The following is a 13,289-nucleotide window of genomic DNA, read 5'->3' on the forward strand; positions in this document are numbered from 1 at the left end:
CTCCATGCTCCCATATTACAAATACTTCCTGCCAGTATTTTTTGTTTGTTTGTTTTGTTTTTGTACTGGGAGCTGAACCCAGGGGTACTTAACTACTAAGCTATATCCCCCAGTCCTTTTTATTGTTGAGACAGGAACTTGCTAAATTGCTGAGGCTAGCCTCAAGCTTGTGATCCTCCAGCTTCAGCCTCCCAAGTTGTAGGAATTATAGTGGCCTGCCAAAACATTGGCCTGCCAATGTTTGTGATGTATCCATTGACTTAAATGTCCACTTTCCAACTCCCTTGCTTCCAACCAAGTCCCATTCTTCAATTTAATGCTTAGAAAAGGCTTGCTTCCTTTAGGAAGTCATCAAGTCCTGAGTCTTTTTCTTAATGTTTCTTCTTTTTTTGGTGGGGGAGGGGTAATATCAGGTACTGAACTCAGGGGCCACTGAGTCACATCCCAGCCCTATTTTGTATTTTATTTGGAAACAGGATCTCACTGAATTGCTTAGCACCTCACTTTTGCTGAGGCTGGCTTTGAACTTGTGATCCTCCTGCCTCAGCCTCCCCAGCCGCTGGGATTACAACATGCACTACTACACCTGGCTAATTTTTCTTCTTTTAACAAATGTTACGGAAAACTTTTTATGTACAGGCCTTGTGGAAATAAAGAAAAAGCCTGGGTTTGTCCTCATAGCGCTCATAGTTTAGTGGGGAATACAGAACTGTAGTGAAGAACTATAATACCACGTGTTGATTACTAGAATGGAGATATATAGGAAGTGCTTTGTGAGCCAGGCTCATTGACACAGGCCTGTAATCTCAGCAGTTTGGGAGGCTGAAGCAGGAAGATTGCAATTTCAAGGTCAGCCTCAGCAATTTAGAAAGATCCTGTCTCAGAAAAATAGAAAGGGCTGGGGATTAAGCTTGGATACAATCCCTAGTATAGCCAAAAAAGAAAAAAAAGTGCCACAGGAAAAGTGCAGATAGGGGACTGCAGGGGGGGGGCAAGCTTAGGAAGGCCTTATGGAAGAAGAATAATCAGGGTTCAGTCTTGATGTTCAAATAAGAGCTGCAGGGAGGGCGCTATCAAGCAGCACATAATTGCTTAATTACATATTGCTTTGTGTTTTTTTCCCAATTGTTTAGTGTGCTTGTCTTACTTCTTGGGGAGGCTAATCAGCTCTAGAGTAGGGACAGGCCTGGCACTCTCTGTTCTCCCAGAGCCCAACAACAGCCCTGGACAAACACCATGTGTTCAGAAAAGGCTTGTTGACTCGAAGCTGATAAATAATCCAAGTTTCTCTGGGATAACTGCCTGGAGGGAGCCCCAACCCCTCCCATCATTCCTCCCAAGGCACCCACACCTCAATCTCCCATCCTGCCGCAGGGGTGAGACTTCAACACTTGCTTGTGCTGCCCCAGATCTCTTTTATTAAGTCCTTGTATTTGACCTGAATACATTAACAGGAAACAGCTGAGATACAGCCCCAAACAGAGTACCCTCCCTTCCTCCTGGCCAGGGACAGGACAGTCAGGAGGATACAGGATAAGGGAGAGGGTTGGGGAAGATTGTGCATAGATGGGAGGAACGGGAGAGATAAGGCAAGGGGAGAACCCCAAGCAAGAAAATGGAGAGTATTGGAAGAAACAATAAAATTCGGGTGCGTTGTAGGATAAGAAACAAGTCAGATGAGAGAGGTGGGCTGGTGTTCGATAGCTGCTTTCCTCATTGGTTGAGGGGGATAGAGCTTAGCACCCAGTATTTAGAGCCCAGCTAACCCTGTGGTAGGATGACCTAGTTAGTGTCCCTGGAGGAACTCGGGGAAGGACAGGGAAGACAGGAGGGTACATGAAGAGCAAGGTGGGGCTGGGAGATGGTTGCCATAGCAACTAGTCATCATCATCGTCATCATCATCATCATCATCATCGTCGTCATCGTCATCCTCTGTGTTGATCTCACCCTCCAGCACGTCCTCTAGCCAGTCTTCCAGCTCCTCAGCGGAAGGCAGGTCCTCCTCATCGTCCATCTCCATCCATATGCTATCCGCCTAGGATACGGCACAGGTGGGGGATGGAAGCTAAGCTGGGCCCAGGTCTTTGAACTTGTCCTCCCACTCACCAGACACTGAACATCCTTCTTACAGCCTCTGTCCCTTCCTTTCATCTTTCAGTGGCCAGGGGAACTGTCCAGGTGAACGTGTAGGTTAGAAGAGCCACGAGTGGGAGTGGAAAAACAAGCTGGATTGGCAGAAGAACTGCCTGCAGTCCACCTCCCATGTTCTTGTTATACTGAGCCCCCAAAACCAGACCTCTCTATCCTGTCCTTGCCACAAAACCACTGCGGCTTTTCATGGCCAATGAAATCAACTAGCAACTCTTCAGCATTCAAGTTTGTTTGTTTTTGTTTTTTTCCTCCAGTAATAGGAATTGAACTCAGGGGCACTTGACTACTGAGCTAGTCTCCAACCGTTTTTCTTTTCTTTCTTTCTTTCTTTTTTTTTTTTTTTTGAGAAAGGGTCTTACTAAATTGCCCAAGATGGACTTGAACTTGTGATCCTCCTGCCTCAGCCTTAAGTCACTGGGATTACAGGCATCTGCCACTCAGTGCTGAGATATTCAAGGTTTTTCCTGCTTTCTCAGTACCGTCTTCAGTGATCACTAAATGCTAAAATCATAATAAGGTCTTGCCTATTCCCAAACCTGGTATTCATTGTTCTACCTTTGACCTTTTGAGCTTTTTCCTCATTTTACAGATGACTTCCCTTCACCATCACTTATTGAAATCCTTTACATCATGCAATCCCCCCCTCTTTTTTTTTTTTTTTTGGTACTGGGGATTAAACTCAGGGGCATTTGATCACTGACACATCCCCAGCCCTATTTTGTATTTTTTTTAGAGACAGGGTCTCACTGAGTTGCTCAGCACCTCGCTTTTGCTGAGGCTGGCTTTGAACTCGTGCTCCTCCTACCTCAGCCTCCCGGCCGGCCGCTGGGATTACAGGCATGTGCCACTGCACCCATTTTACAATCTCCACTTGTTTTGTTTTGTGGTGCTGGGGATGGAACCCAGGGTCTTGTGCATGCGAGTCAAGCACTGTACCAACTGAGCTACACCCCCAGTCCTACAACCTCCATTTTAATGCTACTCTCACTCAAACTGCTCTCTGATTCTCAAGCAGAAATCCCTTTACTTTCTCTTTGCCTTCCTAACATTTTAGTTCTATCTTTATTATGAAGTTCATTACATTCAACCTCATTACTAACAGAATGCTTGCCTACCTGGATAGATTAATTCTGTGAAAGCAAAGATTATGGTTTACTCAGTTCAACTCAATAAATTTTGAAATACCTAGTACATGTGCATGAGAATATTTCTGCCCACAGAACTTAAAGTCTACTGAAAGAGACAGGCAGGATACATAAATAGCCATTTAAAAGCCTTGTTTTTCACTGGGCCCTGTGGTACACACTTGTAATCCTAGTGACTCGGGAAGCTGAGGCAAGATCACAAGTTTGAGGCCAGCCTCAACAACTTAGTGAGACCCTGTCTCAAAATCAGAAGGGCTGAAGATATAGCTTAATAGTAAAGCACCCCTGGGTTCAATTCCCAGTACCAAAAAATTTTTAAAAAGGCGGGTGGGGGGCGAGGCTAAGGATGAAGCTCAGTGGTAAAGCACCCCTGGGTTTCAATCCCCAGTATTAAAAAAAAAAAAAAAAATCATGTTCTCAATCTAGGTAAGCTCCAACAGTGCCATGCAGGGAATGATTCCAAATGGAAGACCTCATCATGGAGAAGAAAGCATGTGAACTGGGCTTTGAGGGATGAGCAACTGATTCCAATGGTGAGGACAGGGGCATGTTCTGATCCTGAATCTCCCCCTCCATCTAGCCGTCCGACTGGGCAGGTCTGCTTCTTCTGGGAAGGGCTCAATTTCTAGCTAGCAGAGGAGAGGAGAGGAGAGGAGCTGGGGGTCAACCAGGGAGGAGGAAAGGAAACTCACATCAGTGACATTGACGACTCCGATTTGTGGGGCTGACAAGTCGATGTCAAATGTCTTCTCCCAGTACGGCACCAGCTGTGGAGAGATCCAAATAGGGCAGCTCAGTGGGATCCAGGACTCCAGGAGGGTGAGTGTGAGGGTCAGCCCAGGGATGAGGAGAGGGGATCAAGTTAACTGTCAGTGGATGGGGAGGGGTCCAGCAATAGGGCCTGAAAGCAGTGGGTAGAGCTAAGCAGAGAAAGTGGAAATTCCAAAGGGAAAGTATCAGGAGGGTCAGCTAGACACCTCCTTTTCAATGAAAAGTTGATTGGAAACCCCTGTTCTGATCCTGGATCTGCTCTGGTTGACCTCTGACTTCAGGCAAATCACTTCTCTCTAGCTCTCAGTCCCTGCATATCTACACTAAGGTAGTTTTGTTGTAGCTGTTGTTTGTTTTATTTTGTTTTTTTCAATACTGGGGATTGAATTCAGGGGCCCTCTACCACTGAGCCCCAATATCCCCAGTCCTTTTTATATTTTGAGACAAAGTCTTGCTGAGGCTGGCCTAGGAGTTGGGATCCTCCTGCCTTGGCCTCCAGAGTTGCTGGGATTCCAGGCATGCGCCGCCATGCCCAGATAAGGTAGTAATACTTGGCAATCACGGATGTTGCTACATTTCTGTTTCTTCATTCAGTTATTTATCCAGCTGTGAGTGCTAGGTGCTGGAGATTCTACTGAGGATAAAACCACCCGGAGAGTCGTGGAATCTCTGCTATGATTCTGTGATTGAGCGTGTACACTCATGTCCAGGGTTATGGTGCCCAGCTGCTTGTGAGAACTCTGCTTTTCTGGGAGTCAGTCTCCTCTTGAGAGCTACCTGTGTAGCCTCTGCTCTGGGAATTGTGTTATGTCCCCTGACATTACTTTGGGTCCTCCTCTTCCCTTTCCCACATCACCCTTGAACATACAATACAACAGGGGCAACCTCCCAAGCCCCCCAGCTGGGAGATAGTAATGGGGTTTCTGAAACAAAGCCCCCACTCAGAATGTGCCACAATGCAAGGTCCCATGTTAGGGTAGCAGTGGCTGAGCAGGGCCCTTTACCAGAGGGAAGTCATCAGGGTCAATCCAGATGATGCTGAGATCAGGGTTGTCAGTATTATCTTGGGCCACAGACTTGAGAGTCTCTAAGAACTCGAAGCCATCTTGAAAGGAACAGAAATGAAACGAGTGAGATGGGACAGAGAGGAAAGAGATACAGGAAACAGGAATCCAGATCTGTTTCCCCACCTACCACAACTCCACATGTCTAGCCCCAGGCTGCTTGCAAGCTCTCTGGAATGCCTCCCACAGGAGGCCTGTGCTCCTGGAAGCAACTTGCCACCCCCTGCCTGCCCCCAGGTCAATCCCAATGTTTCTCCCTCACCAGGATCAGCTTCCTCTGCAAAGGCCACAATGTGGATTCCATCCAGGTCATCTTCCTGTTGGGGACAGAGAGGGAGAGCAGGGGGGTGGAGGTACAGAGAGGAGATCTTACTGTACTCTGTAAGGTTGGAGAGCCTAGACAGACCCCAGATGTTCCTTGAGCCTGGATCGCATGGACCCAACGCTAGGGACCCCAGCCCTTTCTATTTATTTTGAGACAGGCTCTCAAAGTCACTCAGGCTGGCCTCCAACTTGCAATCCTCCTGCCTTAGCCTCCCAAGTCACTGGGATTACAGGCACTGGACCCACACATTCTTGTAATAATGACTCTTTTCCAAGTGACACTGTCCGTTTTGGTTCCAGAACCCCCACACCTCCTCCTCTTGTAACCCCTTGGGTCTCTGCCCTTGTCATCTTTATCCACTTAATGTCGGTCTCCTGATTTCCTGCCACAGTCTTCAAAACACAACCACCACCACCCCTTGCTGGCGCACTGTCCCTAGGACTTGCATCTTCAGCTATCCCTGCCCCCTCCTCCCAGAACCTGGTCCTAGCCAGGGACACTCACCCAGGTCTCGTACATACTCTCAGGCTTCAGTTTCCGAAGGGTTGACCTAGAAGAGACCGAAAGAGAGGTGCTACTCAGTGGGTGAGAAGGACCCGGAGGGTCCCCTATGGCAGAGGCTGCCTGTGGGTCAGGCCCAGGGCACAGACAGCATGAAGTCCAGAACAAAGCCATCTGGCACAGCCTAAGCCCTGGGCAATAGGCCCAGATCACTGTGGGGTTAAAGCGGTGGGGGAAGGGGTGTCAAGGGGACTGAAGAGAGACCTTTGGAGAAAGGTAAGAACTGAGTATCAGGGAATCCATTCATTCATTTATTCGCTCATTTACTCATTCAGTCAAATTGAGGGTGTGTTATGTTCTAAGCCCTGAGCTAGGTGCTTGGTAGAGTCGACCCAGGCAGACGTGTTCCTGCTCTGATGAAGGGGGCCGTCTCCAGTGGGAAAGAGTAAGTAGTATTTATACTGATGAGTGGGTATTTTCAGTTGTGGAGTACTGTGACGGAAGAGAATTACGTGGGGGTACAGGGCAGCATTTCCCAACCTCAGTCCTTCTCACTTAGGTTTTAGGGCCTGGTGATTTTTGTTTTCTTTTCTCTCTCTCTCTCTCTCCTTCTCCCTCTCTTTCATTCCTGGAGATTGAACCCAAGGGCGCACGACCACTGAGCCACATCCTCAGCCCTTTTTAGTTTTTATTTTGAGACAGGGTCTTGCTAAGTTGCCCAAGCTGGCCTGCTACTTGTGATCCTTCTGCCTCAGCCTCCCGAGTTACTGGGATTAGAGGTGTGTGCCATTGTACCAGGCAGGTCCTGGGTCATTTTCTGTTGTTGGTGGCTGCCTTTTACACTATAAGATGTTAAACAGTATCCCTGGTTTCTAACCAGGAAATACCAGTAATACACCCAGCACCAAATCTAACGGCAGATATTGCCAAATATCCCCTGGAGGGCTAAACCCTTCCCCCACCTCCCACATCCTTCATCTCCCAGGAGAATTAAATGAGCAAAGACTTGGGACAGCTAACTGTGGTGGCATGTGCCTGTAATCACAGCACCCCGGGAGGCTGAGGCAGGAAAATTCCAAGTTTGAGACCAGCCTCAGAAAGTTAGTGAGGGCCTAAGCAACTTAGCAAGACCCTGTCTCAAAATAAAAAAATAAAAAGGACTAGGTAGTAGCTCAATGGTAAATTGCCCCTGGGGGTTCCATCCCTCAGTAACACCCCCCCACACCCTGCCACGCACACCCCCCACACACAAGAGGACATAGCACAGATCAGGGTAAAAATCCCAGTTTTGACACATACTCCCTGTCACTGAGGTTGAAAAAGGACTTAAATATAACAATAGCTACAGAAGATACCTTGCAATTTTCAAGCCTGACCACACACAGGCACTCAGCATTCACTTATTGACAGAGATTATTTAAATCACAATCAATGAATTACATCACAATGAACTATACACATTGACAGAGGCCCTTATCTGTGTAGGGTGCAACTGTGGGGTTGCAAAATATTGTAGGAGCTGGGTGTGGTGGTGCACTCCTACAATCCCAGCAATTTGGGAGGCTGAGGCAGAAGGATCACAAATTTGAGGCCAGGCTGGGCAACACAGTGAGACCCTGTCTCGATAAAAAGGGTCAGGGAATATACCTCAGTAAGGAGGGCCTCTGGGCTCAATCCCCAATGCACCACACACACACACAAACACACACAGTGCAAAATTACCAGTGTATCTATCAGTGAGCAACCAGTGCTCAGAAGTGTGTTCATCCAGGGGAGACCAGCTTGCCAGTTAACTGAGGTCCCCCAGCCCGTCTCATAGACTGGGGCTCTAGCCTCAGAGGACCCTACCCTGCTTAGAGGGAGCACCAGTCCTCACCTCCTGTGCTCCTCCACAAAGTTGACAATCTCCTCCTCGCTGTTGGGTTTGTCTGGGATGGTCACAGGCTCTTCCATGAAGGCCTCATAGAAATCGATCTCATTCAGCTTCAGGGTCAACTTTTTTGCCACCTTTCGGGAGCAGATGCAAGGGGAATAGAGCAGATGATGCGGGGTCACAGTGGGAAGCAGTATTATGGGGGTGACAAACATTGGTTAGAGAACCTGGGACTTTGTCACTGCCACTGTGACACTGGACAAGAGTCTTAACTTCTCTGGTCTTCAGTTTGAAGGGTGGGTTAGACAATCTAAAGCCCTCTTCCCTTCAGCTCTAAAGTCTCTAGGGAAAAGAGGAGCTGGGTTTGGGGTGGGGTGTGCCAGCATGTAGGAGGGGACCAGGTCCCCTCAGGACTGGGAGAGGAGGCTGGGGGGCAGCATAAGGGTGTAGGGAGACCCAATATGGCCGCGAGGAGGAGAACCTTGCTGTCGAAGGTGGCAAAGAAGGGGATGTAGGGATGAAACTCTTCGGCCGCGTCCTCGAAGGCTTTGTAATCTGAGGGGGGAAGGTAGAGTCAGTCTGGAATCAGAGGCCGCCAGGGCCTCTCCCCAGTTCTTCTCTGGTAGGAGGGTTCACTCCGAGACCCACCCCCTCTAGTCCTTGGAGAGGGGGTGGAGCACAGAGGGCTTAGTCAGGGTGCTGCAGGGGCCTGTCTGAATCCCTGCCAGGGAGGTGAGGGCAGATGTTGGAGCCCACCATGCAGGAGGAAGATGAGGGCAGGGAATTAGGAGGCCAAGATGCTGGGAAGACGAGAAGTGGGAGGCAGGTCGACAGGTGAGACGGGGGCCAGGGAGGGGAGTAGGAGTGTGAGGGTTACCCACGCTCTGAGTCTTTGTTCTTGAAGTAGCCAATGAGTTTGATCTCGTCCTCGATATTTTCAAATGCCTGCAGCTCTCGTTCACCCTCGATCAACTCCACAGGGTCCTCCAGGACCTGGAAGAGCAGGGACATGGAAGGACAGTGTTTCTGTCCTCAGTGACCAGAGAGGGATGGAGGGAGAAGGCGGGGACGTGAAGGAGGGACGAGAAGTTGACAGTGTGTGAACTTGGGTGTTACGTGCTGTATGTTGTGTTGTGCACTGTGTGATGTGATTGGTGTGTTTTTTGTGTGATATACATATATGATGGGTATATGTTGTGTGGTGTGTTTGTGGTGTATCTGTGTGTGGTGTGTGTCATGTTAGATGCATGTGTGGTATGTTGTGCGTGTTATGTTGCATGTTTGGTCTATGACCTTGTCTGTCTTGTGCTGTGTTGTATGGTCTATGTGTTGGGTGTCTGGTGTGTATGGTGTGTATATGTGATGTGTGTTGTGTGTCCTATGGGGTGTGTGGTATACATGTGTGATGTGTATTATATCTGGTATGTGACATGTGTGATGTGTGTTCAGTGTGTGTTATGCATGAAATTGTGTTGTGTGGTATGTGCATAGTGAGCCATATGTGTTGTGTGTGTTGCATTGTGTGTGTTGTGTTCTGTGTTATGTGTGCTGTATGTTGTGTGTTGTGTTGTGACTGGTGTGTGTGGTATACATATGTGATGTGCGATGTGTGTGGTGTACATATGTGATGTGATACACATGTGTTATGTCTGGTGGCTGATGTGTGATGTGTTTGGTGTATGTGGTATGCATGATGTGTGTTGCATGATATGAGTGTGATATGTGTCATGTGGTGTGCATGTGTTTGTGTTGTGTGGCATGTGCTGTATGTCGTGTGGTGTGTTGTGTCTGGTGTACGTGGTATACATACATCATGTGTGTTATGTGGTATGTGTGGGGTGTGGGGGTAAAGTTGGGGTTAGCAAGGATCATCAAGGATCATGGGGCAGTGAAGTCTTCAAGCAAGGTGATCCAGTCCAGGGGAGTCCTCACATCAAGCAGAAACTCCACCAGGGTGTCAGCTGAAAACTCGCCATCATACTCAATGACTTCGTCTCCCTTGAACACATAAACGCTGTCCTCCTCCACGAGTCCTAGGGAGTGGATGGAAGGTGAGCCATGACCCCGGTCTTCCCACGGATTCCTGAGTCCAGAACCCGGTCACAGCCCACTCCACCATCCCATTGGACTCTGCATCTTCCACCTCTCCCTTTCTCTGTCCCACCCACTTCCACTGTCCCTTACTGCTACACCCCTGGTGTCCACAATCCTGGCTTGAACCAGGAGGCTAGCCTGGCCCCAGGGATCTCCAGGGAGAAGATGAGGGGATCAGCTAGGGTGTAAGGGGAGGCAACAGGGAGATATAGATTCTAGCAACATTGTGGTGCAGTCCAGCTATCTCCTCTGAGAACTCCGGTGGCTAATTCTGTGTCCTGCCCTTTAACATTGCTATTACTGACCAGATGACTTCATTATTACTAACCACCCCTCCCCCACCCACATCCGGAGTCTGGTCTCGAACGTGTGCTGCCCCCTGGTGGCTGGGCACTGTAACACCCAGCTAAGGTTCTGGAGCAGGAGGGGTTGGAAGAGGAGATTGCATGGTTTCCCCAGCCTTGCCTGGATTCCTGGCTTCCCCTTTCTCTCCAGAACCTGGCCCTGTGTCTAGGGGAATAGAAAGCCACCCCACCTCCTGCTGGGATCTGAGTACAGACTATAAGAACAGGCTGGGACTCACCAACACAAGTAGAAGAGTTCTCCAGCCCCTCAGATCCCAGGGCTGTCCCCAAGTCCTCCAGCCTAGGCCTCCCCATCCCACAGGCTGCTTCCCCTTCTTGCTCCTCCCTCCCTTCCTTTACCTAGTTTCTTGGCCACGGCTGCGTCCTTCTCAGAGTCCACCAGCCCGAAGCCAACACCCTTGTCTTCTAGGACTTGGGCTGCTAACTAGAGGGAGGGGTTAGAGTTAAAATTAGTCCATGGAATTTTTTCCCCCTGCAGTCCTGGGGATTCAACCCAAGGGTTAACCACTGAACCACATCTCCAGCTTAGAGTCTCATTAAGTTGCTGAGGCCGGCTTTGAACTTGCGATCCTCCTGCCTCAGCCTCCTGAACTGCTGGGATTGAAGGCCTGAGCCACTACACCTGGCTCTTGGAATTCTTATTACCTCTTCTCCCCACCCCATGGGTACAGGAAGTCTAAGAGTTGACCTTGGCCTTATGCTAAGATCCAGAGTATCCCCAAATTCCCTGCAACTTCACCATTTCTGCATTTAGTTCAACTTTAAGTTTATGAGTATTTATTGCTCAATTGTAGCATGCTTGCTATGTTGAACTTGAAAGCACTAAGCTTGACAATGTACAGTTCCTGAGGAATGCTGGGGAATCTGGCTTTCAAGTGACTGAGGGACCCTTTCCTCCTGTACTCTGTTCCAGTCAAAGGTCAAGCTCAGCGTGGGGATAATGTTAGAATCCCCAGATCTTTCCAAGTAACTACCAACACAAGAATTTTTGCTGGTGGGTGTGGATGGTCTGTTCATGTTGCTGAAGAGTGGGGAAGGCCAGGGAGTTGAGAGTAGAGGTCACCAATTGACGAGAGACTGGCAGAGACTAGACAGTTTCTTTCACACTGAACTTTGGCCAGTCCTTAGACTGTGGACAGTCCCTGCTCCCGTAAGCCTCCTCAACACTCAATCCTGATTCACTCTTCTGTGGGCACAGAATGCAGCTTTACCCCACCCAACATTCAGGCACCACTGTGATTTTTAGGGGGACGGGGAAAGGAGGCAGATGGCAGGTGGATGGCCAGGGATACTGAGAGCTTAGGATAAAAATACTTGCCTCATTAATCAGAGGGTGGGGGGTGCTCTGACATTCAGCAGAGGCAAACAGAAACGAGAGCCTGTGGTCTCAGCGTCTCACCCTGAAATGCTTCATGCTCTGGTCAACCCGGGGCCCATCTGCACTGCCAGACCAGAGAAGGGGCTGAGGAAACTTGGACAAGGAAACTCAAAATACATTCCAGCTCCTAGAGGGGTATGTGCCACCACATCTCCAATTCTTAGGTTTCTTCTAGTTATTTTCCATTTTCATTTTAGAGTAGTCATCTCTGCTTTGGATCTGAAGTCAGATTGGGGGTGAGGAATCTCATTCTACAAAGAGAAGATATTCTGAAGCCTCCTTCAACCATAGATTTTTCCATTGAAGATATCCAGCTTGATCTAATAGAGCCAGATAGGGAACTAGGGGTCAGGGAGGAAGAAAGAGGGGTCAGGGAGACCAATGGGAGGCATGGTGGTCTCTAGGAGACATTGAGACATTTAACTTTAAGTGACAGGTGAATATGATATCAGTAGCATTTAATTTTTTAAAAAATATATATATATTTTTATTTTTAGTTGGACACAATGCCTTTACTTCACTCATTTATTTCTATGTGGTGCTGAGGATTGAACCCAGGGTCTTACACATGTGAGGTGAGCACTCTACTGCTGAGCCACAACCCCAGCCCCAATTGCATTTAAATTTATGCTCAGTTTGGATCTCATTGGAGTGCAGCCCATTTATGTATGAAGAGTGAGCATGTTCTGGTTAGGAGAGTATATTGGTGTGCTGGGGGTGCAATACATAGTACTGGTCCTAGTTCTTCCCTTGCCCCCAAGTACCTCCCTTTCCCCTTTTCAGCCTCCTTCTGAGCCAAACCTAGATTCACCAGCCTCCTACAACTTGGGGGGCAATCACCCCGCAGCGTCTCTTCTGCAGTTATCTAACTGTGGTAGTACTTTTGGGTTGCTGAGTCTGTTTCTCATTTGGCTAAGGCCAGAGGCCAGTTGTATCCTGTTGGTCAAGACAAAAGGTCCTCCTACACTGCCCCCCCACCCCCCCCATCCCACCCCTCAAAAGATCTCCCTGGGGTTGTGCCATAGGACTTGCAGAGAGGGGCTGGGCATGCGCCACAGGCCTGCAGTCTCCCACTCACCTCTAGGATCAGCTCCTCCATCTCAAATTGTCTTTGAGAGGCCTTGTCATCCTCAGGGGGTTCGTGGTAAAGGAGCGCCAGCACCTCGTACTTCTTGAACACGTTCTTGTAGTTCTTTGCGTTGACATTGATCACACGGTCCACACCATCGTACTCAGGAAAGTCCAGCCCTTCCTCCCCTTGGACCCCTGACTTGGGTGTCCCCAGCACCAACAGTAACAGCAGTGCCTGTCTCAGACCTGGCACCATCCTGGCCCCCATCCTGTCTGTAGTACTCCTGGAGGCAGAGGATCTGGGCTGCTTCTTCTGATCCAGAGGAGGTTAGCTGGGGACAGGGAAGGCCCCCTAGGTACCAAATCCTGAGTTAGGGGCTCCACGTGGGGGTGGGGTAGGGAGTGGCCCAGAGCAGTGGACACTGCTGGGTCCTGGAGAAACTGCCCAAAGAGCCAAGAGAAAAAGGGTCAGGAGGAGGAATAAGAGCAGGGGGCGGGGAGGGAACCGGAGCTGCCCCCTGAAATTGGCACCCCTCGGTCCCCACCTGGT

The 13,289-nt window shown here is 49.1% G+C and overlaps 1 protein-coding gene across 1 annotated transcript; it reads right to left on the reverse strand.

Moving 5' to 3' along the window:
- Positions 1-1,395: 1,395 nt before the first annotated feature.
- Casq1 (calsequestrin 1) lies at positions 1,396-13,007 on the reverse strand. Its single transcript, XM_005339372.5, has 11 exons — positions 12,747-13,007; positions 10,630-10,714; positions 9,764-9,864; positions 8,713-8,824; positions 8,313-8,386; positions 7,835-7,965; positions 5,962-6,007; positions 5,395-5,449; positions 5,073-5,173; positions 3,990-4,064; positions 1,396-2,036 (listed from the first exon to the last, which is right to left on the reverse strand). The coding sequence occupies exons 1-11, from the start codon at positions 13,005-13,007 to the stop codon at positions 1,878-1,880; spliced, it is 1,200 nt and encodes a 399-aa protein (XP_005339429.1). The 3' UTR covers positions 1,396-1,877.
- Between the last annotated feature and the right edge of the window lie 282 nt (positions 13,008-13,289).

The sequence above is a fragment of the Ictidomys tridecemlineatus genome, chromosome 11, assembly GCF_052094955.1.
Source record: "Ictidomys tridecemlineatus isolate mIctTri1 chromosome 11, mIctTri1.hap1, whole genome shotgun sequence".
NCBI classification, from domain to species: Eukaryota; Metazoa; Chordata; class Mammalia; order Rodentia; family Sciuridae; genus Ictidomys; species Ictidomys tridecemlineatus.

What these genes read in the sequence shown, in the direction of transcription:
- Casq1 (XM_005339372.5), bottom strand. Translation starts at nt 13,007, where the DNA reads ATGGGGGCCAGGATGGTGCCAGGTCTGAGACAGGCACTGCTGTTACTG. An exon ending in CAAGAACAAAGACTCAGAGC is followed by an intron (nt 8,387 to 8,712) that starts GTGGGTAACCCT and finishes TTCCCCCCTCAG; the next exon opens with ATTACAAAGCCTTCGAGGAC. An exon ending in AGAGTATGTACGAGACCTGG is followed by an intron (nt 5,450 to 5,961) that starts GTGAGTGTCCCT and finishes TGTCCCCAACAG; the next exon opens with GAAGATGACCTGGATGGAAT.